We start from the raw sequence: 25,968 nt of genomic DNA on the forward strand, positions 1-25,968 counted from the left end.
TTAGTGGTAGTGGTCACTGGTCAGGGGAAAGTTAAGAGTTCGTGGTTGTAGAAATTGTGAGCGGTGTTGAGTGGTGTTAATGGTTGCCGTGGGTGATCTTGGTGGTAATGATATGGATATGGTGGTGATGGTTGTGGTAGCAGGGGTTAGTAGCCTTAGAAGCGGCTATACAAAGTGTGGTGTGGTTGAGGTCAAGATTAAGCTAAGAAACCGACCACCACACTAGACGTGGTTAAGGTGGAGTGGTAGTGGTGGTGGTGGTGGTGGTGGTGGTGATGGTGGTGGTGGTTAATAGCCTTAGAAGAGGGTAATGCATTGTGTGGTGTGGCTGAGGTCAAGATTAAGCTAAGAAAACCATCCCCAATACTAGACTTGTTACCTCGTGAGTATGTGCTTGTGGGTGTGTGGGTGTTGGGGGGGGGGGGGGGAAGGGAGGGAAGGACTGCAAGGAGACAAAACGTAATATACATAACGAAGAATAGTGGAGAATGTGAGGTCGTTTTTTTTTTTTGTATAAGTATTCAAAGTGTTGCAAATATTTCAACGTAAAATTGTGATAAACTCAACATGAGCAGTATATAATATGGTCACGAAGAATGCGAGTATATATAAGACCATTAGTTTAAGAAGTATAAGATGAATACAAATATCGAATGTAAAATAAAAGAAAAAATAAGAAAAAGAATGAGAAAAAATATTAATCAAAGAAGAAAAATGAAGACACACACACACACACACACACACACACACACACACACACACACACACACACACACACACACACACACACACACAAAACCCTCCCACCCCCACACAACCCCCCCTTCTCCCCCCCCCACACACGAGATCAATCCTTCCCTCTCCCTCTCGCACACAAAAAAAATAAAAATAAATGTCAGAGGAAGAATGTAGACTAAGAATAAAAAAAGGAACATATAACAATGGAAGTCCAGGCTCGTAACACGGTCATAAATTGTCCGGCATTCAGGTGTACGTGTATATGGGGAGCACCTGCCCGGCTGCCTGTGGTTACCTATGCAAATTGGATTGAGGAAGGTAAGAAAATACGAATGCCACTGGGTATGTGTGTATGAGGTGATGGTGGTGGTGGTAATAGAGGTAATGGTAGTACTAGTAGTAGTAGAAAAAGGAGGAGGAGGAGGAGGAAGCGGAAGACTAAGAGAAAGGAGTCGGGTAAAAGGAAGAGTATGAGAAAGAGGAAGAATAGAAAGAAGAGGAAGAAGCGAGGACAGGATTAGGAGGGAGATGAGGACGGGGAGAAAAATAATGTAATAAGAAGGTGAACTTTATTTGAATTTACCATGAACAGAGAGAGAGAGAGGGAGAGGGAGAGGGAGAGAGATTTTTTTTTGTCATCCCTCTAAAAACATTGACACCACTTATTTTCTCCATCTTTTCCTCTTCTTTTTTCTCTCTTTCTCCTCCTCCTCTTTCTCCTATGCCTGTTTCTTCCTCTTTTTCCTTTTTCTCCTCTTCCTCTTTCTTCTGTTCTTCCACTTCTTCTCTTCTCTCTCCACTCTTCCTCTGTCTTTTACTCTTCCTCCTCTTCCTCCTCCTCTTCATCTTTTTTCTCCTTCTCCTCCTCCTATATCTCTTTCTTCTTTTTCCTCTTTCCCCTTTTCTTCATCTTTCTTCTGTTCTTCCACCTTTTCTCTTCTTTCTTCCTCCTCCTCCTCCTCCTCCTCCTCCTCCTCCTCCTCCTCCGTGTGAACTGATTTATGTCTCCATGCAATCAAGTCGGTTGAATTTTTTTTTCAGTCTGTATTTTAACACTGATCTGTCATCCGGTTTTGATTGTACAGGTTAATGATTTGCAACTCTCTCTCTCTCTCTCTCTCTCTCTCTCTCTCTCTCTCTCTCTCTCTCTCTCTCTCTCTCTCTCTCTCTCTCTCTCTCTCTCTCTCTCTCTCTCTCTCTCTCTCTCTCTCTCTCTCTCTCTCTCTCTCTCTCTCTCTCTCTCTCTCTTCTTCTTCTTCTACTACTACTACTACTACTACTACTACTACTACTACCACCACTACCACTACTACCACCACCACCAGCAGTCCCCGCCCCGCTAAGGTTCAGTGCCTCCTCAGTCTACGTTAATCGGCATACATTACCTCTTCATTAGGGTTAGACTCCTTGTAGTGTAGACGCTCAACGGTTGCCAGCGAGGAGAGGATCAGCTTATCTCTAAAATCCCCGGCGGCAAATACCCTAACTAGCCTCCTCCTCCTCCTCCTCCTCCTCCTCCTCGACCGCCTCCCCCTTCTGTTTTTCTTCCTCTTTCTTTCTTTCTTCTTCTTCTTCTTCTTCCTCTTTCTTTCTTCTTCTTCTTCTTAATCCTCTTTCTTTCTTCTCTTTCTTTCTTCTTTTCTTCTTCCTCTTTCTTCTTCTTCTTCTTCTTCTTCTTCTTCCTTCCTCTCCTCTTCTTCCTTTTCTAATTGTCTTCTTTATTCTTCCTCCTCCTCCTCCTCCTCCTCCTCCTCCATGATATTCTTCTTTTATATTTTTCTTTCTCCTTCCTCCTCCTTTTTTTTAATTCTTCATCTATTCTTCCTTCTCCACATTCTTTCTCATTTCACCCTCCTCCTCCTCCTCTTCCTCTCCTCCTGTTCGTCTTCCATATTCCACTTCCTTATTCTTCCTCTTCTTCCTTCTTCATCATTTTCTCTTTATTTTTCTTCCTTGTCTACTTTTTCTTATTTTATTCTCCATCTTTTCTTCCTCCTCCTGCTTTTCCTTATTCATCTTTTCTTCTCTTTATTCTTCTTCATCTTCCTTTACTTTTTATTTTTATTCCCCATCATCTTGTCTTCCTCCTCCCTCACTTCACACTCCTCCTTCTCCTCCTCTTCCTATCCGCCTCCACACACTCCATCTTCCTCCTCCTCCTCCTCCTTCGCCTTTGCTGTCCTGTGTCTCTGACTCGTAGATTAGAGTAGATGGTAGCAACAACAAACAGCCTAGTTAGGACCAAGAAGTCTGTTGCTGTTTGTTTTTCCTTTGTACTTCTTTATTCCTTTGTACTCCTCCTTTTCCTCTCTCTCCATCCCAACACGAGTTTTTTTTCCCCCACGCTTCCATCTATACCTCCCTCTGTAACTGGTTTTTGTGGTTCCCTTTTTATTATCGCCGTCAAATCACGTCCAGGGAAGGAAAATGAAGCTCGGAAAGAAGGAAAAATGGCCCTTGCTTACTTTTATGAGGCATTAGTGTCGCCCGAAGTAGTGGCTCTTAATATTAATTGCTTGCCGTATATACCTCATAGATTCGGGATGTTAATTTGGACTGGTCTTGTCTGTGTGTGTGTGGGGGGGGGGGGGAGGGGGAGTTAGTGTTATGTGTTTTACCCTTCTAAGTGAGGATGGTCTTGTGATGTTTTGGGTTATGCAGTGCTGGATTTTGGTAAGTTAGTAGTTGGTAGTCTTAGAAGATGCGATTTTTTTTTAATATTCCCTATTTACTTTCATTTCTTTTCGCATATATCTTACGTTCTCCGTGTTTGTCTGTCTTTTTTTCTCTCTGTTTATCGTTTTTTTGCTTCTTCCTATTCGATAACCTCTCATATTTCCAATCTTTTATTTCAAGGTCAACAATATCTTTTTCTCTTACGTGTTTCTCTTGTCTTACTTCCTTATCTCACCTTCTTTAAAATCATCGAATCCTATATCTGAAGTCCAACTATACCTTTTTCTTTCTCCCCTGCCAGGTGTAAGTAAACAAAGGTCAGTCGGGTTCTAATGAGAGTTTCTTGAGGTTCACGATACAGAGGAAGGGTCAAACTACCACCAGGGTCATAAAACTACTGGAAATGCCCACTACTCCTACGAAAGCCTTGTCAAATATGTGTTCTTCGGCGGCGAAATGTCTTATTATACGACCCAAAGTGACTCCCTCGATATTTTAAAAGCCATCCACCGTCCTTATCCTTGCCCTCCCCAGCCTGAATAGTCGTCCGTCCTGTTGGCGCCTCGAGGATCAACTCATCGGCATACACGAAGTTGCTGTTTTTGTCTCTGCTTATCTGATCCGGTCTATGGGAATAACTAATGCGGGGTTTTCATAACTGCCACCACCATCGCCGCCACCATCACTATCGGCGTCATCATCGTTTTAATTTTGTTCCTTATTTTCTTTATTTTTTCTCGTTTTCTTTTTCTTCTTTTCTTTTTCCTTCACCTTTTCTTTTTCCTCCTTCCTCTCTTCCTTCCTATTTTCCTTCTTATCATCCTCCTTCTCTTCTTCCTCCTTTTCTTCCTCTTTTTTTCCTATTCCTTCTTTCTCTTCATCTTCCTTTTCTTCCTTTTTTTTCCTCCTCCCTCCTTCTCTTTATCTTCCTTTTCCTCCTCCTTCTTTCTTTTCATCTTCCTTTTCTTCCTCTTTTTTTTCTCCTCCCTCCTTCTCTTCCTCTTTTTTTCCTCCTCCCTCCTTCTCTTCATCTTCCTTTTCTTCCTCCTCTCTCCTTCTCTTCATCTTCCTTTTTTTCCTCCTCCCTCCTTCTCTTCATCTTCCTATTCTTCCTCCTCTCTCCTTCTCTTCCTTTCTCTTCTTCCTCTTAGTCTTTCTCATCTTACCGTATCTTGAACCTCGGACCGGTAGGATTAAGCCTCTTTATCGACCGTCTTTTAGCTCCATTAGCGGTAGACGAACATGAGATAAACGTTTTTTCTCCACCACCGAGGGAGGGAAGGAGGGAGGGCCAAGGCTTAGACCAGAACCTCTTGACGGACCGCGGGAAAAAGGGGAGAAAAAAGATGTTCCGATTATCACGTTGCCAGACTATCGTACTCAGCCTCTTATATTCACCAACTTTCAACCCCCCAAAAAACTGCCTCCTGGTCCCCAATAACTAGATTCATTTATATTTATCGTTAAAATAGTTAGTTCCTGATGCTTCTTGGCAATAATGAGGCGTCAGAAACGGGTAAATACTATGCTCTGAGTACGATAATCTGGTGGTTCTGAAGAGCTGCCCTCCGACCCGCCTCCTACCAGACAGCCAATCACGTGAGGAATAGAGGAAGAGGCGGACCAATGAGAGAAACGAGGAGGTAAAACTGTCCAACTGCGTGAGGTTATGTTGATCCCCTTCCTCTCCTCACTTTTTTCCCCTTCTTTATTTTTCTTCTCGTTCTCCTTCTCTTTTCCCTTACCGTATTCCTTCCTCCTCCTCCTCCTTTTTCCTTCCTTTCTTCTTCCCTTCCTCATTCGACCCTTTCCCCTTCCCTTCCTTTCTTCCCGTCCTCCTCCTCCCCATTTCCTTTACCCTATTCCTCCCTCCTCCTCCTTCCTTTCTTCTTCCCTTCCTCCTCTTCCCCTTCTCTTCCTCCTTCTATCCTTTCCCCTTCCCTTTCTTTCCTTTCCTTTCCCCTTGTCTTCCCGTCCTCCTCTTCCTCTTTCCCTTCCTCTCTTCTTTCCTCCTCCTCCTCCTTTTTCCTTCCTTTCTTCTTCCCTTTCTCCTCTTCCTCTTCCCTTCCTCCTTCTCCCCTTACTCCTTCGACCCTTTCCCCTTCCCTTCTTTTCTTTCTTTTCCCCTTGTCTTCATCTTTCCCTTCCCCTCTGCTTTCCCCTCTTCCTCCTCCTTTTTCCTTCCTTTCCCCTTCCCTTCCTCCTCTTCCCCTTCCCTTCTTCCTTCTCCCCTTTCCCTTTCCCTTCCCCTTCCTCTATGAATCAGTAATCAATCAAAGGAAGACTTGTAAAATGACCCGAATAATCACAAAGCAACAGAAATTAAAGAACAAAACGCTAATATCAGAGAGAGAGAGAGAGAGAGAGAGAGAGAGAGAGAGAGAGAGAGAGAGAGACTTCAAGCGCATATTTATTAGGCATTTTACGTGAGCCGCGACGCAACTCTGTTTAAAAAAAGTCTCCCCTGTGACACAAGAGGTTCGGATTCCCATTTTCTATGCAGAGGAATGTCTCGAACCGGTGTTTATGAGAGAGAGAGAGAGAGAGAGAGAGAGAGAGAGAGAGAGAGAGAGAGAGAGAGAGGTAAAGTTAGTCCCGTCGCCGCACGTGGGACTGCACTTGACACAGACTTTATGGCTTAATTAGGAAAAAGGGAGCCCTGCTATAAAGCCCGCGGCGGAGAGAGAGAGAGAGAGAGAGAGAGAGAGAGAGAGAGAGAGAGAGAGAGAGAGAGAGAGAGAGAGAGACAGACACAGACAAATACAGATGGACAGACAGACACAGACAGATAGACAGACAAACAGACAAATACAGACAGATAGACAGACACAGACAAAAACAAAAGACACATCGTTTCCCAAGAGCTCAAAACATACGGCAACATAACCCGACAAAACAAGAGAAGGAAACATGTAATAGAAAGCAGAACTCCTGTGGCGGAAAAGGGAGGAGGAAGAGTTAACGAAGGGCAAAGAGAGCTCACTACACAGCCCTTTCTCTCTCCCACAAACGCTCGAGTCAACTATACGGTAACATGACCCAACCAGAAACAGGAAAAAAAGAGGAGGAAGAGTTAACAAGGAGCGGAGAGAGCTCACTATACAGCCTTTTCTCTCTCCCACAAGAGCTTGAGTCAATTATACGGTAACATGACCTAACCAGAAACGGGAAAAGAAATAAAGAGGAGAAGCAAGAGGGAGGTAAAGGCTCACTATACAGCGTTTTCTCTCTCCCACAAGAGCTCGAATCAATTATACGGTATCATGACCTAACCGGAAAAAACGGAGGAGCAAGAGTGGAGGTAAAGGCTCACTATACAGCTTTTTGTCTCTCTCCCTCACCCTCCCTCACTCTCCTACACACATTCAGTAGCACAATAACAAGTAGCACAAAATTATCAGCCAGCCAGAGAGAGAGAGAGAGAGAGAGAGAGAGAGAGGATGAGGAGGGGAGTCAGAAGCGAGTATTTATCACGCTGCAAATTGATCTCCACGCGTCACCCCACACAGACAGCGATGCACTTTTGATAATACGCCCACGAGGATAATTCTGAGGCTTTGAGAGAGGAAGGTTTGATTTTGAGTCAGTCTGTCAGGGTTTGGGAGTGTAAATATGTCGGTGGGCGGGGTCTGCGGTGCCCTATATGCCTCGTGTGTGTGTGTGTGTGTGTGTGTGTGTGTGTGTGTGTGTGTGTGTGTGTGTGTGTGTGTGTAGTCCTCATAAGTCAAGTTCAAATATTTCCGGCTATTTACCAAACCAAAAAAGGGACCATAATCTTTACATTTCTCAGCGCCGAAGCACACACACATCTGACACGGCTTTCGTAGAAGTTGTGGGCATTTCTAAGGGTAGTTTTATGACCTTGATGTTAGTTTGACCTTTCTTCTGTACCGTGAACCTAAAAAACACATTCATGAAAACCCGATTATCTCCTATTTGGCCTCTGAAAATTGGTGATGCGTGAGGCGGCGGCGTCTAAGAACACCAGCCATAAGTCTTCTCGTTTATTTACCAGCCTCTCTTCGGTTCCCTTAAAGGAGAGGACGGGGTGCCGCTCCTCCGCGTTCCCGGGCCATCGTTCGTTCCCTTGAGACAATACGTTATCAAGGTGGGCTAATGGTCGCGCTATAATTTCGATTCCCGGGGCAGAAACGTAGCGAATCTAAGCTGCTTATTCACCTAAGAGAGAGAGAGAGAGAGGGAGAGGGAGAGGGAGAGGGAGGAGAAAGAGAGAGAGATGATTTTAAAGAAGGTGGGGTAAGGAAGTAAGGCAAAAGAAACACGTAAGAGAAAAAAAATATTGTTGAACTTGAAATAAAAGATCGGACAATATAAGCGTCGTTGTCGAACAGGAAGAAGCAAAAAGAAACGATAAACAGAGAGAAGGAAGACAGACAAACACGAAGAAAGTAAGAAATATGCGAAAAGGAAATATTAAAAAAAATCGCATCTTCTTTTAATACTCCCAACGCCAGAGAGAAAGACAGAAATAGACACATAGATAGATATAGCCGGGCAGACACAGACAGACAGACTAGACCCGACCGTAGTGTGTCTTGTCAAATGGATGGGATGTTCTCTCAATTCTTTCCGCCTTACGTTAAAATAAAGTTAGAATCAAATGACCAGATTACTCTTGTTGCACACTAGGAAAATTTATTACCAACGTGAGGGATGTCCGTGGCGCCCTCTATAAAGCCTACGCGATTTTGACATAACGTTTGCCACCTCCGTTTCATGTTCTGAGATTGGTTAGTTTTTATTAGTGACTTGTATAACACTGAGGAATGAGTATATAAGAGTTTGGTGACACTAACCTCCTTTTGACATAACGTTTTGACATAACATTTTGACATAACGTTTGCCACCTCCGTTTCATGTTCCGAGATTGGTTAGTTTTCATTAGTCACTGGTATAACACTGAGTAATGAGTATATAAGAGTTTAATGACACTTACCTCCCTTTTAATCCTTTCTTCTCTTCCCGTCAATTCGGTCTTTGGGTGTTGTATTAATTCGTCACACTACTGGATATATATTCAGTAGTATCAGTCAGTTTGGCATTCAGGGTAACACTTAATATTTTTCAAACACACGTCACTAATGTGTTTTGTAGTTTCTCCGTGCATTCTTTTTTTTTTTCTTTTTACAGGTCCTTCGTTTCTGTTCTGACTCGGTTTTCTTACACACACACACACACACACACACACACACACACACTAATGCACAAATACACAATAAATGCCAATGTTCACCTTTCTCCTCATTATTACTACTGTCATCATTATCGTCATCATTTCAACACACGCACGTTAGAGAGTAAATCAAAACACGCAACACTGAATTAACCTCGAAGGACTAAACGATGAAACTCTATCCATACATTTCACTCCACCATGAACATTTCACGCGAGACAGTTTCTATTTGATACAAAGTTAAAATCCTCACAGTTCTTTCATAATTCTCTTGATTCCTTGTTATGGACAGCGTGGATTTTTCAGGTCATTTCATTAACACTGTGCGCCTCTTAAAAATCAACCTTAATTATCGTTTCAGCCATGCGGGATAAGAGAGGCGGTATGTGGTTGCTTACGGATCCTGGCGGCGGCACTTTTCACGGCCCGGCTGAGAGCGAGCGAGGAGGCCGCGCACGAGGCTTCAGAGCGACGCGACGGGAGTGTGCGGTACAACTCCCTGACGGCCGTGGACTGGCGTGTGGCGACTGGCGAGGCGCTGAACCACCACCACCACCACCACTGCCCTGTGACCCGCCCACCACCACCCCCACTGGCCTGCCCTTTATTCAGTGAGTATTTGCCTGTCACATTACTTGCTTGGTTCTGGGACATCATTCAATCACGTATCAGATTTTTTTTTTTTTCCAATTTGTTTTATTTTGCACAATCTGGAAACTGGAAAAAATCATGTAAGGAGCCTGGTTCAAGAGCAGCAAATGTTCTCATAAACGGTTATCTGCATCACCTGAGGAATGGCGTGTCCAGGATTAAACAGGGCCAAGATGTGTGTCTGCTCCTTCACGCATGCTGGATAGCTGTGAAGTATACTTAGCTCAGGGTTGTGACATGTTTTGCTCACGTCATTATAGTATAAACAGATGCAGCAGACTTTACAGATGATATGATCCTGAGTAATTTCTTTCCTGAGTATCACACTTTCAAATTGAACAATATTTTCATCAGTCCAGAGACCTCAAGCTTCTTTTTTGACAAGGCCATTGGCATAGAGACGGTGTTCAATATATTAAAGCCGTACTTTTACGATCAATAATAGTTTCCTTTGCATATATTTAAAAAAATTGTGGTTGCTCAAAGTATTGAATAAACATGCAGTAATAACAAGGAGATGCACACAACACACTAAAACACTTTGTCTGTATCTTTGTCACCATCCTTTGGACTTTTGTGTCACTTTGTGCCATGCTGCATGCATCGCTGGCAGTCCGTGGCACCGGCACACTGTTGTCAGCACAGTCTGGGTCAGTCTGCTGTAACTGTCCCCCTCGAGTACAAACAGTGGCACCTTTTCCCTTCATTATTTGACAATTGTAGGTATTAGAAAATAAATAAATAATGCCCGAGTCCAATACTAATACTGTCCCATTGAAAGCTCACCCTCTGGACCCATTTAAAAAAAAAATTGCCCCAAATTAATACTAAAACTATTCCATTCTAATACTGAAGATGCCATCTGATTAAAATTTTCACACTAATACTTACTCACTTTCAACTTTCTTCTCTCAGTAGTCTCCACTTGATTTAATGTTGATCCCTGTTTTGTTCTCCTTCCCTAGTGCCATAAAGCACTTGTGGTTGGCTTCATGACAGTTTTCCATTATTATGAAACCCGTTGCCGGTCAGCTGATGAATTATTACCATGTTCAACGGTTTACGTCATTTCTGTTAAGCCAGTGAAAGATTTAGGTAAATGAAAATCAAGTGCTTTGAGAAACTTTAAATAAAATATGACCTATTTAATTAATATCCTATTTGGTTACTGAATCTTATAATTAAACAGGATGTAGTGAAAACATGTATCTGGTATCAAAAGAGAAGGAAATAGTAATTTAGCCCTCTGATAAAGGGGTCCTTCATCCTGAAGGAAAAGTAGCAAATGTTAAGCACCCTCAACACCCTTAACTTTGATGCCATTGAAGAAGATATTTGATTATTTATAATGAAAATGAGGTATTATTAACTTACATGGGTAATGGTGTACAAATTAATTAAAGGGCTCATTCTTATTTCCTTGGTGACATGCAACTGTTAAGCTTCTGCTTCCACATGTCGGATGTCTGTGAACTCTATCATGAAACATAAACCATCACTCTGCATCAGAACTCAACTATGATCTTATTTTTTAACAGTGTTAGGAGCTATGCTGCATATTCAGAGCCTGATGTTTGTCCACAAGGCATGCTGACGTACTGCACCAACAGAAATAAACCTAATTATGGTCAAAGCAGGAGACATTATTCCTCAAGATCTTTAGTAAGGAGAATCACAACAATTGTTATTTGATAATATTGGTTTTGCATAAGTCTGTTCTGCATGAACTGTGGTGGAAGTGTCTGCTACAGTATCTACACCAGACAACCGGGGCAGGACTGGTGAGGGTTGAGGAAGTTGTGCAGAATATGCAGAGACAGAGCCTCACTTCTTAAAAGACTATATCATGAATAGTCAACTGCAGAAGCAGTTCATAGTTTTTGTACTTGGGAGGGAGAAATGAATGAAATTTTTTCTTCATCTTCTCTAATTTAGTTTTATCATTATGAATAACTTCTAAATCCTTCTTATCCATTTTGAATTTTGTAGAATGTATCATAACATTTTTAAGATAGAAATCAATTTGTAAAATCGCCATGCACTCCCCTTTGAGTGTGGACTGGCGGTGCTTTTTCCTGGGCATCCTGGCGGAGATTTCAACATTTATAACGTTTTCTACAACATTCATGTCACAGGTCTTTTGCAGGTCAGAATTAGAAACAGCCTGCTTTTTGCCACCACGATGTGGAATAGATTCATGCTTGACTTGGTCACTGAATGAGCTGCCACTTGTTACTTCATGAGAAACTATCATAGGTCTGTCTTCAGTACAGACAAACTCTGCACCGTTGAGAAGCTTGGGAACATCCCCAGCAAGAGGGTCCTGCTCAGGGTGCTCTCTTTCTGGTGACCATTGAGCGTTTTGTTCCGGAGACTCAAAGAGGGAAGTTTCACCTCCGTCAAAGACTACATCATGAATGACTATCTCCAAGAGCATGTCATAGTTCTGGTACTCGGGGGGAAGAAAAGAATACATTTTCTTCCTAAACCTCTGTAACTTTTTTTCATCATTGTAAATTGCTTCTAAATTTTCTTTACTTATCTTTAAATTTCTAGAATGTATCATAACATCTACAACTTCAAAATTGATGTGTAAGAAGAACATAACATCTGATGCTTGCTGACGCTCATTCTTTGCTTGATGCTCATTCTTAAACATTCTGGCAGCTACTCTAACAGTTATTACATTTTGGGGAGGATTTATGTTATCACAGTTTTCTTGAGGTAAACACTCTTCTGATACAGCTTGTTTGTTACTTACAGCAGGAAGAATAGATTCACAATTTGAGTTGTCACTGAGTAGGCTGCCACTGTTTGCTTGGTAACTGACTTCCTCACAAATGTCTTCAGAAGGAAGGACGCTTTCAGCATTTTCTGCCTTGCAAACTGCTATACCTTTATGAACCTCACTAACTGTTTCAGCAACTACTGCTTGATCATCCTCACACACCTTATCAGCTGCAGTTATATTTTTCTCCGCAGTTTCTCTTGAATGATCACTTTCCTCAATTCCATTACAGAGAATCGAGAAGGAATTACCTTGGTTGTCTATTTCCCTCATCACTGGAGGGAAGTAAATTTGTGTACTGCTTTGATCAGAACAATTTTCTTCAGTTTCCATTTCTATCTCAATTTCTTTTTGCTTCCAAATTGCCATTTCATCAGTCACTTTGCCTTCACAAGGAATATTTTTCTTCTGTTTCACTATCATGCTCACTCTCATTTCACCATCATTATCAGGTGGTTTAAACCTGGGTATTCTTTTTCTAAGACGATTTTTACTGGGTTTTCCTCTTCTCTTTTTATTGGGCGAACTCCTGTTTTTGCTTCTTCTGAAAATGTCCTCACTTGTGGCAGTGACTTCATGGCAAGTGCTTGATTCCTCTGTTCTATTCTCCGAAACAGAAGTCCTTAAAACCCTTTCCATTAATATATTTTCAAGTCCATTTCCTTCTTTGGGTGTATCAGTATTCTCCAGTGCCTGTGGTTGTTCAGTTGCTTTTGGCCTGAAATTCCTGAGCTCAGATGTCTTTGACCTCTCTGTTTCTTTTTGTGACAAACTCTTTCTAGTTTTCTTGTTAGGTGTTTTTTTAGGCCCAACTTTTTTTCTCTGCTGAACAACCTTTTGAAGACTGCTACAGCTTCCTGAGCTCCCACTTTCTACATTTTGTTCAGTTGAGTTGATTTTCTCTTTATGTTTAGGATGTCTCCTCTTTGCAGCCTTGTTTGGTGACAGACAGTTATCATATTTCTGTTCGCAGGATTCATTTGGCAGTAATATGTCTTGGGGATCCTCATTTGCAGAATAACTAGATGTGGAAGCATAAGCATGTTCCTGAGGATCCTCTGATGGTGTTTCCATCCTAAACTTGTTAGACTTCAAGGACTTATTAGGAATTTCTTTACTGGATGGCTCCATACCCTCCATTATTTCTCTAAATGTCATAATTTTATCATTATCTGGAACACTGAAGTGGTCTTCTTTAACAGTTTCATGTCCAGAGAAACTCTCTGCAGATCTCTCCTGTGAAGGACTCGCTGCCACAGGATTCTTCCTTGGGCTTCGTAGTAGTTTTCTCCTGAAGAAGTTGTCAGTGGTGCTGAGCGTTGCTGCTCTCTCCCGAATGGATTCCCTTTTTTGTCCTGAAAATATTAAATTATGAATATCTGCATGTTTGAGCATAATCTCAATAGCGAAGCACCCCTTTTACCCCCCATCTGTCCATCGCAGCGAGGGGGAGGGAAGCTAACCTGACTCCTACTACATGACCTGACGAAAAGGAGTTTGCCCACCCCATCCCTGCCCCACTCTCTCATGTTTACCCATTCATCTTTGTATAATATGATATATATATTATATTAAGCATAAAAGTAATATTTCAATGATGCATAACCAAAAATTCTTAATGAGAGAAAAAAGAAGAAACCAACCATAAATATAACAACAGGAGCAAAGAGACATAGAAAATCAGACCACAGACCCCATGGTCCAGACTTGGTGGTCTGTCGTGATACACTGGACCACTGACGGTCCATTCTCTGGTGCTTGGATTTGTTTTGCGCATGAAGGGATAATTTCGTTACTTGACGCTGAACACCTTCTAAAAGTTTCTTTTGAAGCCCAACACATTCTGTTAGCTTATTTGCCAAACTTTATTCCTCGTTCCAACTTGAACATCTCCATCTATCCCGTTGATGTAAATAATGAAGAGCACTGGGCCAAGAACCGAGCCCTGAGGGCCACTAGTGACAGGCGCCCACTCTGAGTTAAATCCACAATCACTACTCTTTGTTGTCTGTTGCTCAACCAATGATCCATTGGTTTACCTGACCGTCAATACCTATTTGAGACAGACACACACAAGAAGTAGTTATAATAGGTTAATAGATTTGATTTGATAGATCTTTTTTTTTAGAGATGTTGTGTGAGTCCCCCAATTAATGGTTGGCTTTCATGCTCTCTTTTGTCTCTAATTATGCCTCAAGTAGCTTAACCGACAACAAGTTAGACTAATGGGTACCTTAATTTACTGGGTTTTTTTTTTTTCTTAAAAAAAAATGTGTGTCGTTAGCCTTTTTTCCAATCTGAAGGGACAATGCCTTAAGGACATATGCTTTCAGCAGAGTTGGATATACTTTATCAGGTCCAGGTTGTGATTTTTAAGTGATGGACTTTTTCGGGTTTTTATTTCAAAGTTAGACAATGCATGCAATGTTTACATTTTATTTACATTTGGTGGTGGTGGTGGTGGGGGGGTTGAGGTTTGTTATTAAGGAAGACCGAAATTAGTAATTATTTAAGTTTTGTGCAACGTGGTTCAGTCAGTCACTACCACCGTTGCTGTTTATGTCCAATCATTCCACTTGCCTTTCTGTTGTTGTTTTAATAACTGAAAGAAGGATTGGATTATTTTTTTAGTTGGTTGCAATATTTTCTTCATATCTACCTGATAGTTGCATATCTCTTAACTTTATTTTCAGTCACCGATGTTTGAGCTCAGCGCCGCAGTTTAGTTTATGATCGGGAACCGAGGGTGTTTCCCTACCGTGACATTCTTTTAAATAACACAACTAGGTTAATTATTTGTCGAGTTGGTTGTCCAGAAACCATTTTGGCTAGAATTTTTTCTAGAAAATCGATCATTCTATGGGACCAGATATATATTGACTTCAATGTTTAAATGTCAACGTACTGTTTCTTGGTGTTTTTTTCATGGTTGTTTGCAGTAGCTTTTTGACAAAGAGAGAGAGAGAGAGAGAGAGAGAGAGAGAGAGAGAGAGAGAGAGACGAGGTCCATTGCTCGGTCTACCTGGCTCGGGTTGTAGACACACCTGCTCGGCCACACACCTGCATTATATCAGCCATGTCAGAACAGCAGAAAAGGGCAGGTGTTTTGCAGGGATATGTTGACTAAGGAATGACTGAATAATGGGGGGCTGCCTGTGCTTAGCTTTGTTGTCACCAGGTACAGGACAATGATTCTGATTTTTCTCTTACACTCCCCTTCCTATATGGGTATAAGAAATGGACACTAGTGACTTTGGGGTAAGTAATATATACTGTTAGAAATAAATGCCTTTACAGAATCCTGGGGTATCATTGAAACGCCTATGTACCAATTCCTATATGGGTATAAAAGAAAGGGACGCTGTAGTGACTTTGGGGTGAATAATGTATGCTGTTAGAAATAAATGTCTTTACAGAATCCTGGGGTATCATTGAAACGCCTATGTACCAAAGCAGTGTTTCCTCCAGGAGGCCATTACCAGTATAGTCCATTGACACCAACTCCAGCAATATGGACAAGTGTTGCGTCACACGTTTCAAGAGTCAACCTCACTTATTTAGTTAAACCTGTAGGACACAACCCTGAGTGGAGCAGACCAATGTGTCCCTGGGTGAAGGCTCCCATTTGATGTTGATGATTGTAGTGCACACTGTATATTCATCATCGTTTAACGTCCATTTATTCCCTATGGTGGGGTTGGACGGGATATGAGCCTCCTCCACTATTGCCGGTCAATAGCCATTTCTTCCGTGATGTATATTGCTGGTAAATATATATAAAAAATAATATTATTAACTAAGGGTGTCAAGGATGGTGAGGACGCTTCTTACCAATGTTTTGATCTTCTGGTTGACTGTGAGTTGGACGAGGTGCATCTTGGCCGTCCTCCTGCAGCACTGGATCGTGCCTGCCCTGCAGCCCACCCAAGATAGCATCAACTTCAAACATGATGCCAGGTTGCAGATATGACATTCCCCTGTCTGGTTCTGGTTCACTTCCACTGCCACTGCCTGAAAAGTTTGTAATTTGAGCAGTGATACATATTTAACCCGTAAAGGATGGCTGGCAGGAATTCCCGTTTGGGCGGAGAAAGGCGGGGTGCGGAAGGGGACGTTTAGTTTGTTTCATTATGTAGATGAAAGATTGAGGGTGAAAATGCACTATGAACTATTACGTATTTATCTGAAATTGCCACACAGGGTATTGATGAAGAGCACCTACTTCGCCAAAATTTATCGACACAGCACAGGCTTAGGAGCAGAAAATCGCCTCTAGCCTGTCCTTTAGAGGTTAAAGAAGGTTACTCTAGTCACTCTTAATTTAGCCAGGGGTGTAAAACAGTTTCACACAGCAATTTGCCAACTTGACAATACTTGATTGCTGTTTCATCAGGTGCATTATGATGTAATGATCAGCCCACCTGGCTTGAAACTTAGTGATCCCGGGCTATACTGGATAATGTCAACTCGTATGCTCCTAAATGTGATGCATCAGTAAACCTTGAGAAAATTAATTATGTTTGCATTTTACTTTCACTGTGACAGAATGGCAGCTTTGAAAACATTTGATGCAAATATATAAGAGAGGGGTGAACGGTCTGTGAGAAACTTTCAGCAGGTAAGGAGGGAGTGTCTGGATAGAGAGATGGAAACTCTTCTGCTGTGGCCATCCCCTGCTAGGAGCTCCTAGGAGCAGGCATCAAAGATGAATGAATGAGGCAAATCAATGGGATGATGATGTGCACTATTTTTATTTTATTTAATTTTTTTTTTTTTTACGTCATGGCCTATTGCGCCATTAGGCTTTTTCACTGATGGGGCCTGATGGTCACCCCAGCCCGTTGTGGTGCAGGCGAGTGTTTATAGCGGTGCCATCTTATTTTGGCTCATACTGCCCCCCGGAGCTCATCTTTCAGACTCTCTTTGGAGAGGTGATCTAGAGTCCGGGTTGATAGGTGGTCTTCAGGGCAGCATGTGGGTAGTCTTAGGCCACTCGGCAGTGACTGAAAAATTCCAGCTGTGTGGCGGCCAGGATTCGAACCCGCGTCCCTCCTGGATCTCCCAGACGTGGCGCTGGCATGCTAACCACTCAGTCACCACCTCCCCATACATGTTATGATTGATAAAGATATAAAAGTGCTAAGGTTAGTTGCCTTGTATTATCTTACTCTAAATTTGTTTAAAAACCCTTTAACTTTAACAGTGTTCACTTTGACAGGAACAGCCTTTTTTTCTAAACAGCATCACAGATATTGTAATAGAATAAGAGTACTGCACACACATGTAGTGGTGCCTATCTATGGCTCTGAATAATTCTTCATTGTAAAAGTACCTTACCTTGGGGACGAAAACATTCTTAAGAGCTCTGAAGACTTACCCCATAACTGAGATTTTACATTTTCATACTCTTCCATGAGCATCTTCTGAATGTTCCGATCCTGCTCAGGAAAAATGGTGTTGGCAGAGTGCTCACGAAGAACCCACTGCACCTCATAGTTCATGACGTCCTGCTGCCTCTCTGACGAGTAGAAGGTATGCCCCATCTGAAAAAGAACATTAATGAGAAATTCCTACACATCCATTTGGTCGTCTGCTCTTTGTTCAATGTCTTGTATTTATCTATTGATGTGAAATAAAACATAACACAGCAAGAGAAGAGATATGGGAATGGATTTCGGGACACGTTCGAGGACCAGCTGGCGGCGGGATAATGTTTGAAGCAACAATTGAGTAACTGCTTATAATACACTACTAAAAGGAATCATGGCTGTAAAACGTCTTTCTCAACAATAATGTGTAAATTTCACCATATTTGACCAGTGAATTACATCAGTAAAAACACATTCAACACTGTATGGTCTCCCTAAAACTCATTTTGAACGTGCCAAAATCTACTTGCTTATCACTACTTTTATCTTTGCCCACCAAATACTCACTCATCAACCACATTACCTACAACCTACATACTCCTCACCCACTTCAACATATAGGTGCCCACACACAATCACTTACAATCTTTCCCTCACTTATAGACATGTTGGGTTCCATCACAGTTTCAAGATATGTACAGAGCCATTTGTGAACTATCATCCATGCTACACCATGCCTCTTTCATCATAAAGAAAGATAATACAGTAAAAATCCACTAATCCAAATTCCACTAGTATGAAAAGTTGGAATTTTCAGCCAAGAAATTATAGTCCGGAAAATCACAAGAAGCCAAATTTTGTTAAAGGAAGAAAACATTATCTGAGAGTATTACCCAAGAAGGTGATCCACACATTCACTACAGTTTATAATTGTCTTCTGTGTCGTTTTTGGTCAATATATTGTGGAGTATTTATCCATTCCAGGAAACAACTACAGGTATCAGAGGCTGTATTATATCATTTAAGGGGGGCATAACTCTTTACAAAGCATCACCCAAAACATCAACAACACCTAGTAATAAAAAGTGATGAAAATAAATAAATAAATAAATAAAACATCACACACTTCCCATGTACTTTTGGAGAAACATGTATGTATTGGCGGGTGCACTAAACTATTCCCTACACGCTGATAGGCATTACATCACATTCTGTAGGACTAGATTATTCATCTTTCCTTCTGCGCAGCCTATCAACAGATTTCCTGAGCCACAGGTTAAGGGGAGGGGTTCATCTTGTTGAATGATATAATGCGCTTGAAAGAGAAGAAATTGACTTGTGCAAAAAATAACTCCTGATATGCCTTCAGGAACCAATTATCTTTTAACCCGGTAGCAGCGGGGATCATGTTTCTTAATGGTCCCTCCAAGCGAGAAAAATGAGAAAAAATCACCCCTCACACAAACCATTTCATAATATATATCAAAGCATTTGTGATCAGATTATGTATCATCTATTTTGGGGGGTTTATATCATGGCACAAATTTGACCCGTCGCTGCTACACGGTAAAGCCACAAATTTGGCCCGTCGCTGCTACTGGGTTAAAGCTTGGGACTTACTGTATCATTCACTTTGCCATTCACATCATTCTCTGGAATAAAAATATCATGAATGGCGCACCTCAGCAGTAAATGCTTGCAAAGATCTTGGGAATCTGATAAAAATGCTAAATAGTATGCTAATACTCCATACTATAAAATATCATTCACATACCTCATCTGCTGTGGCCACATAATACAACACTCCATCAGCCTTCAACTTGTAGAAAATGTAAGCTGGATCAGGATTTTCTGCACTATTCTGAAAACTTCTGGCAAGATTTTCCAAATGCTCATACTCATCAACCTCCAGCCTGATCTTGTAAGTATGTCTGCAACAAATAAAAACCCTTTAAGATTACCTAGCATACTTGCACACTGAAACTGACTGCCAAAATTCTGGTCACCTAGATATAGAACTGCTCAAAATGAAATTTCAATTGTGTTGTGTATAGTAATCATACATATAATTTCTCCTTCACACATAAGAAATTAGCTTAGAAATAAATCCCTTAGATATACCTTGCTAGTCATAGTGAAATTTAAGTGTTTGGATTAAAAGTTCAGCTGCCTCGTCTCCCTTTATCACAGCCAACCCTCTACTGCATGTAAGTCTCCGCACCAAGCAACATGGGCCTCACACACACACACACACACACACCGTATTTGACAGCTTATAAGACACACTTCTTATAGGTCTGGGCCTCCTCTTTCCAAAGGTGTTCTTGTTTTTTAGCTGTGATGAACAGTTTTTGAGATACAGAGGTTAAAAGAGACCCCTCTGTTGGGCTGCCAGAATGCACCCGGAGGATTGTCGCCTCTCTCACCACGCGCAATGAAAGGGTTAATAAGGAGCTGAATATATGTGAAACTATAATAATGACCTGACAGTGGGGAGGGCTACGAATGTCGGGTGAAAAATCTTCACCTAACACTCGTGGTTCAAACCCGTTAATTATATTTTTTTTCAGATGCCTGCTGAAATTGGGGGGTGCGTCTTATAAGCCCATGGGTCTCATAAGCCGTCATATACGGTAATTTGCATTTATCAAACAGCCCAGGTAATTCAGTACAGCACTGAAGTTTTAGAAGACATCCAATAGAAATATACAAATAATGAATGTATATGAAAATATGACAAACTTTCTATTTTGATTGGTGATCGTATTCATGGGAACATAGATAATTAATTTTAAAACACAGACTGAAGCCAAACCCATACTTCAGGGGGTGTTTATGGTAGAGGCTGTAGAGTGTATAGAGCGCCCCAACTCTCCACTTGGAGTCATGAATCGGGGACGTAAACTTCTTGGTCCAGAAACAAATTTCTTCAGTGAACTCCAACAGCTCTTTGAAACTTTCACGTCCTCTGAAAAATGTTAAAAATAAATAGTAAAAAATAACAATGCACAGCTGGTTTTCACACTTTGTAATAAAATGGGTAACATCTTGCCTTGTAAAGAATGAAAATGAGTTACGAACCTCTTAAAAGCATAAATTTAAGGGTACAGTAAACTTCTTTATGTCAGCATGACTGGGGCAGAGGCCTTGCTACCTTAACCAACTGCTGACTTGTAAGAGCTTGTAGACAGAAGCAAGGTGTAATCCAAGCATGGGGAGGGAGGGGCTTCTGGGTAAGATACAGAGGTGCCGAGGGGATCCTGATTACTTTTGTAGTCGTTGAGAATGGACAGTGAAAAGTGCCACTACAGTAAGTCCTATAAATCAGACCTCTATATTTTGTAAACCAGATAAACTGGACTCTTTTAGGGCTCCAGACACGTATCCATAAATCAGACCAAAATCCAGGATATATGACATGTGTCCAGACAGCGTTGGGATGGATGTCGTTAGTCAGTCGAAGATCTGGTTCACAGCAAGGAATTTGGCATGAGTATGGACCGCCTCACTTCAAAACAAGGGCTGTCTGTTTCTTCAGTCTGTCCTAAACCCTCATTAGTGCAGGACAAGAGGAACGCAGCTGCTCTGTGGTTGATTTTGTTTCTCAATCGTATAGACAAACACCGGGAAGAGTTGATTAAATTTTCAAATTTATCAGTGATATAGACATGTGAACACTGAGTGGCTGAGTGGTCAGCGTGCAGGTGTGGTGAGCCCTTGGACCTAGGTTTGAGTCCCACCAAAACACACTGATGTAAGACCTGAGCATTCAAGAAGGAGCTACTGTACAGGAGGAAAGTTTCGTTTAGGCAGCGCAATATCTGTGGTCATATGCCGAAGAGACAGAAGGGGAAGGAATTATAGGAGAAGGGAACAGATCCCAGGAGACGGGACACAACCCCCGATAAATACCTGGTACCCATTTACTGCTGGGTGGACAGGGGCATAGGGTATCAGAAAAGACGCCCAAAATTTTCCACTCCGCCCGGGAATCGAACCCGGGCTCTCTCGGTTGTGAGCCGAGTGTGCTAACCACTGCACCACGAAGCCCCCCTGACTGTACAGGAGGCCTACAAACAACAAATACAGTAAACTTTTCAAAGAATCTGCAATTAACATGATGCGTCTTGTGGCAGAAGATAGAGATACACATTATTATTTAATACTGAACTTGCCTGAGGTCTAATGTGGGAGGGAAAGACATGCAGATGAAATGGAGAGATGTGATCACAATGTGGGTGAAGAACTGGGCCAACAAAGGGATTTCTATAATAGAGAAGAAGCGACTGCTATGCCTCAGAGTTGACAAAAAGCAACTAACAAACATGAATGGACAGCTAATATATGGGAATTAATATAGAACTTGGGAAGAGCATGAAACTGGGAGGGAAGGAAATTGGGGATAAGAAATACTTGAAAATTGTAACGGAATCAAACACAAGTACTTCCAGTTGGGTCGATTCAACATTAATCTTCACAACACTATACCAATAATTCTCACCTGTATATGAGGGAAAACTTCAACTTCTGCCAGCAGGATGCAAAGGCACTGAATCTCCAGCTATCCAGCTCATTAAAAGCCTTGAACAGAGCAGTCAGGTCCTTTGTAAAGCCAGAAGCAATGTACCAGTAACCTGAAAGATGTAGTTGATGCAAATAATATTAAGATTTAAAATGGAGGTTAGATGGATTTATGGATGGGGAGAAAAGTGAATAACTCATTTTGCGTGTGGTTGTTTACTGGGCGGCCATATGTTGGTAAGCGTAGGTGGACTTGTATTGCTCCAGCCGTCCATCTGTCTGTATCTGAAGCCTGTTACTGCACCTCCACCTGTATGTTCCCCAGCCCCTACTGCTACTATTACCACTTTCTCTCTTACTTAATGTATTCCCATCTTATTTTTCTTTCTTCACTTTAACGTCCCCACGATTCATATTTAATTTCCCACTCCTCTTTTGTTCCTTTCCTCCCACTCTCTACTTATTTCCTTTTTCCTGTCTTCCCAATCTTCCTTCTTCTGTTCCTCATCCTTCTTTTTTGGTAATTAATATGTTGCTTCCCTCCCTTGCTTCATTGCCTCTTTCTCTTTATTTTCTTATTATTATTATTTCCTATCTTGTTATTCTTTCTTTCGCTTTGTTTCTCGCTTTCTCTTTCTTATATCTGCATCCCATACTTTATTTACTTTCCTAACTCTAATTCCTTTCTTCATTTTTTTTACCAACATCAAATTTTTTACATGTCATCTACTATGTGAGGAAGGACAAGGTATGTTATCGCAGTGAACCCAATACATCTGAAACTTTAACGTCACCGTAATCAAACTTGGAATTAACTCAAGGCTGGAGGCTACAGAATGCTTAGCCACAGACTTTGCTATCAACTAGGGCGAGATATCTCATATTCTACAAGTCAAAGGAATGAGGAACGGTTTATAGAAATCTAAAACTACAAAATATAACATTACCATATTTTGTAAAACTTACCAATGATGGAATTTGCTCCTGCAGAAGGCTTTTGGCATCTTTTTCTTAGTACTGGTATTTCAACACTTTTTTCAATTTCTTTTTTTTCTCTTAATAAGTGGCTTTTCTTGTGTTTTATATGTTTCCTTCTAAATCTTGATCTTTTCAAAGGAAATCTTCCTTTGCACCTTGATCTGTCTTCACTTTCATCTATGGTATCAACCAAGCCTGTTTTTAATTTCTTGATATTGTTTTTACTATCAGAGTCAGAGTCATCTGAACTGATAGGCTCAAAACATTTGGGAGGTATATAAAGTTCATCTGAGGTGTCATCTTCAAAATCTTCAGGAGGTGTGTGAGGATCATCTGCCTTCAAGTCGTCATCACTTTCCAATAGTGCAGCAGCTTTTCTCTTCCTTTGAGCACGGGTCTTCTTCTCACAGTCCCCAGCATGATCCATGATCTCGTGCGTGAGGGTCACTCAATCTTACGTCAGCAATCACAGATTTCTCGCTGAAAAAGATACAAATTATTAGTAGTGATGTCCAAGTAAACCATGTAATGTCTATAACTTGCTGCATACCTATTTTACTCAACAATTATAATTTTCAGGTATTTTACAGGAAAATTATTTCCATGGCATAGTGGCTGGCATGCATAGGTATGAATAAGCAGGCCTCGGTTCAACCCCAACCCAGAGAGGTCCGCACCCAGCTCACCCAGTTACCCACCCTCCTTATTTTGGACTGGTCGATAAATGGGTACCTCGGGAAACAAGGGGAAGGTAAACTGTGCTAACCCAGGTGTTACACTTGCCCTGTGTCCTGGGGCACTGTGATCTTTCCTACCACAGGCTCAAGGGCCAATGAGGAACTGAAATGGAGATAGAATAGATGGAGGCAGCATCCTGCAGTAAACGTGAGGCCACTCAGAGCACTGGCAGCCATATTAAGATTTTCAGAAAGCAAGTAGATGCAACGACGACATGCACAGCCCTGCCTTACCCTTCCCTGCTATTGCCTGACAGTTAAGTTACCTATTTATAGGTGGACTTTATTGGGTACTACTTTAGTATGCAGTCTACCACAGTATTTCAAGTCTATCCCAGTATACACCAAGTGTGGTGCTACTTTAGCGTGTGGTCTACTGGTTTGACCTGTCTCCCGAGACCTCGTCTGATGTTGTATTGCTACCTGAGTGAACGGCCAGGTAGACCACATACTAAACCAATATTTTTCTTCTGTAGTGCGAGCATGTTGTACTTAAAATGCCAGCCTCTTGTGGAACATATGGGTTCATTGTGCGTATGGTAAATCTTAGGAATAGCGGCTCCTAGCAGGTGCGCGCTTAAGGCGCGGGGTGGTGGTAATTACATTTCCAGCATGTACGACGGGGTTTTGACAAGCGGAGAGGCGTGTTTATGTCACAAGGGGTGTATTTTTCCAAGCTGGCCTCACGATTTCTTCCAAGCCGATGGGCGATGAGACTGCGAGCTCCGGGGTGAAGAAAGGGAAGAGCCCACGCGGAAAAATACACCCCTTGTGACATAAACACGCCTGTCCGCTTGTCAAAACCCCGTCGTACGTGCTAGAAATGTTGTAATTACCACCACACCGTGCCCTAAACACGCACCCGGTAGGAGCCGCTATTCCTAAGATTTACCGTGCGTATTAGTCCACTGTCCACTGTCTATTGTCCATTGTCCACTGTCTGTTGTCCATTGTCCATGTTTGTCCATTCTGCTTGCCCTCAGTCCTGCGATACAATACTCATTCAGAAAACAAATACACAATCACTTGTCACCACAACACACCAACACTTAACAATTACACTTGATTCACTTCCCTCCCCTGCACACCCGGCTCCCCCCGTCCCCCCAACAGCCAACAAATATGCGTGTTATGCACCGCGGCCCCTCACCTTCACGCGGCGGCCGGTGGGTGGATTTGCCCCTTAGATTGTGTTGCCAGGACCAACAATGGAAAAATAGGCTACGGACTTTCTTGTGTCACCCTGGGGAGTGTGCAGTGTACCTACACGTAGACTGTCAAATACAATCATGTGCAACTTACAAATAAACAATGAATCAATTCAACCATTTGTACGGCCGTCCTTTGCTCCAGTGTCTCAGGGGCTACTCAGGCCATGGCACCGCGGCCTCTGTCGCCAAGGCAGTACAGGGTGCTCGTGGCTATTAAGGTGTATCCCTGGGGAGGGGCTGGAGGCTGTCAGGCTGGCCAGACTTATCAGGGTACGCGTCGACCACCGCCGCCAGAGGGTCTTCCCGTGCCTTGTTTACCTTCCTCGCCTTGCTCTTGCTCTTGCTGTACAGGTGACCCGTTGGAGAGTCAGGCCTTCGTATCGGCACAACCTGTAAAATAAAACAACACAAACAGTATCCATTACAAATCTTCCAATTCCCTATTTCTTGCACACCACATCTTTTCCAGAAAACTCTTAATGGCTTCTATAATTCTCTCATTTGCTTCATCACTCAGTCCCAGCAGCAGCAGCATCCATTCCCTCTCTGTCCTTGCAATCCTCCCATTCACATGCCAGCCCATCTCACTCAGTGCCACCCTCATCATCTCCGTCCTTTCTCTCCGGTACCTCCCACACACCAGTATCACATGCACGACAGTTTCATCCACACCCCTGTCACACATCTGACACACTTTGCTGCGGGACTCAGACCACCTGTAATTTCTTGCATTCACATTCATACACTGCGCTCGAGCTTGGAAGAGAAGATCACCACCCAGGCTTCCATCATACCAGCTGACACACTGCGGGGCTTCCTTTTCTCTGTACCATTCCAAAGTAGTCTTTCGTTCCATCGCATGCTTCCACCTCCTCAGACCGTCACCTTTCACTGCACTGTCTATCTCTTTCTTCCACTTTCTCACATTCCATTCTAAACCCTCACTATTTCCGTCAGTCACCTTCCATTCAAAGAAACGCCTCCCTTCCTCTCTGCTCACCCACTTGACTCGCATACCACTGTCACCAACCATTCTCATGCAGTTTTTAATCCATTTGCTCTCATGCACACTCCACAAGTAGACCTTTCGTGCCAATCTCGCGT

General features: G+C 42.2%; 2 protein-coding genes and 1 long non-coding RNA gene across 6 annotated transcripts in view; 1 reads left to right on the forward strand and 2 right to left on the reverse strand.

Moving 5' to 3' along the window:
* The window catches only part of LOC126984256 (uncharacterized), a 63,630-nt gene extending 54,512 nt beyond the window's left edge, over window positions 1–9,118 (reverse strand). The window contains exon 1 of one of the 2 annotated variants that reach the window (XM_050837876.1): window positions 9,008–9,118. The gene's annotated coding sequence lies outside the window, so the exon portion shown is untranslated. The remainder of the gene's footprint in view (window positions 1–9,007) is intronic. The other variant, XM_050837877.1, reaches the window with a different exon arrangement.
* Window positions 1–13,416, forward strand: part of LOC126984257 (uncharacterized) — a 59,469-nt gene extending 46,053 nt beyond the window's left edge. For all 3 annotated transcript variants that reach the window (XR_007736518.1, XR_007736519.1, XR_007736520.1), the window contains exons 3-4: window positions 8,971–9,220; window positions 13,278–13,416. This is a non-coding gene — a long non-coding RNA (uncharacterized LOC126984257). The remainder of the gene's footprint in view (window positions 1–8,970; window positions 9,221–13,277) is intronic.
* Window positions 13,417–15,853: 2,437 nt separating this feature from the next.
* LOC126984124 (snRNA-activating protein complex subunit 1-like) lies at window positions 15,854–25,708 on the reverse strand. The gene is made up of 7 exons (XM_050837509.1): window positions 24,956–25,708; window positions 22,905–23,396; window positions 21,919–22,051; window positions 20,239–20,385; window positions 19,192–19,348; window positions 17,426–17,591; window positions 15,854–16,059 (listed from the first exon to the last, which is right to left on the reverse strand). Exons 2-7 carry the CDS (start codon window positions 23,341–23,343, stop codon window positions 15,854–15,856), a joined length of 1,248 nt encoding a protein of 415 aa, XP_050693466.1. The 5' UTR covers window positions 23,344–23,396; window positions 24,956–25,708.
* Between the last annotated feature and the right edge of the window lie 260 nt (window positions 25,709–25,968).

The sequence above is a fragment of the Eriocheir sinensis genome, chromosome 56 (genome assembly GCF_024679095.1).
Source record: "Eriocheir sinensis breed Jianghai 21 chromosome 56, ASM2467909v1, whole genome shotgun sequence".
NCBI classification, from domain to species: Eukaryota; Metazoa; Arthropoda; class Malacostraca; order Decapoda; family Varunidae; genus Eriocheir; species Eriocheir sinensis.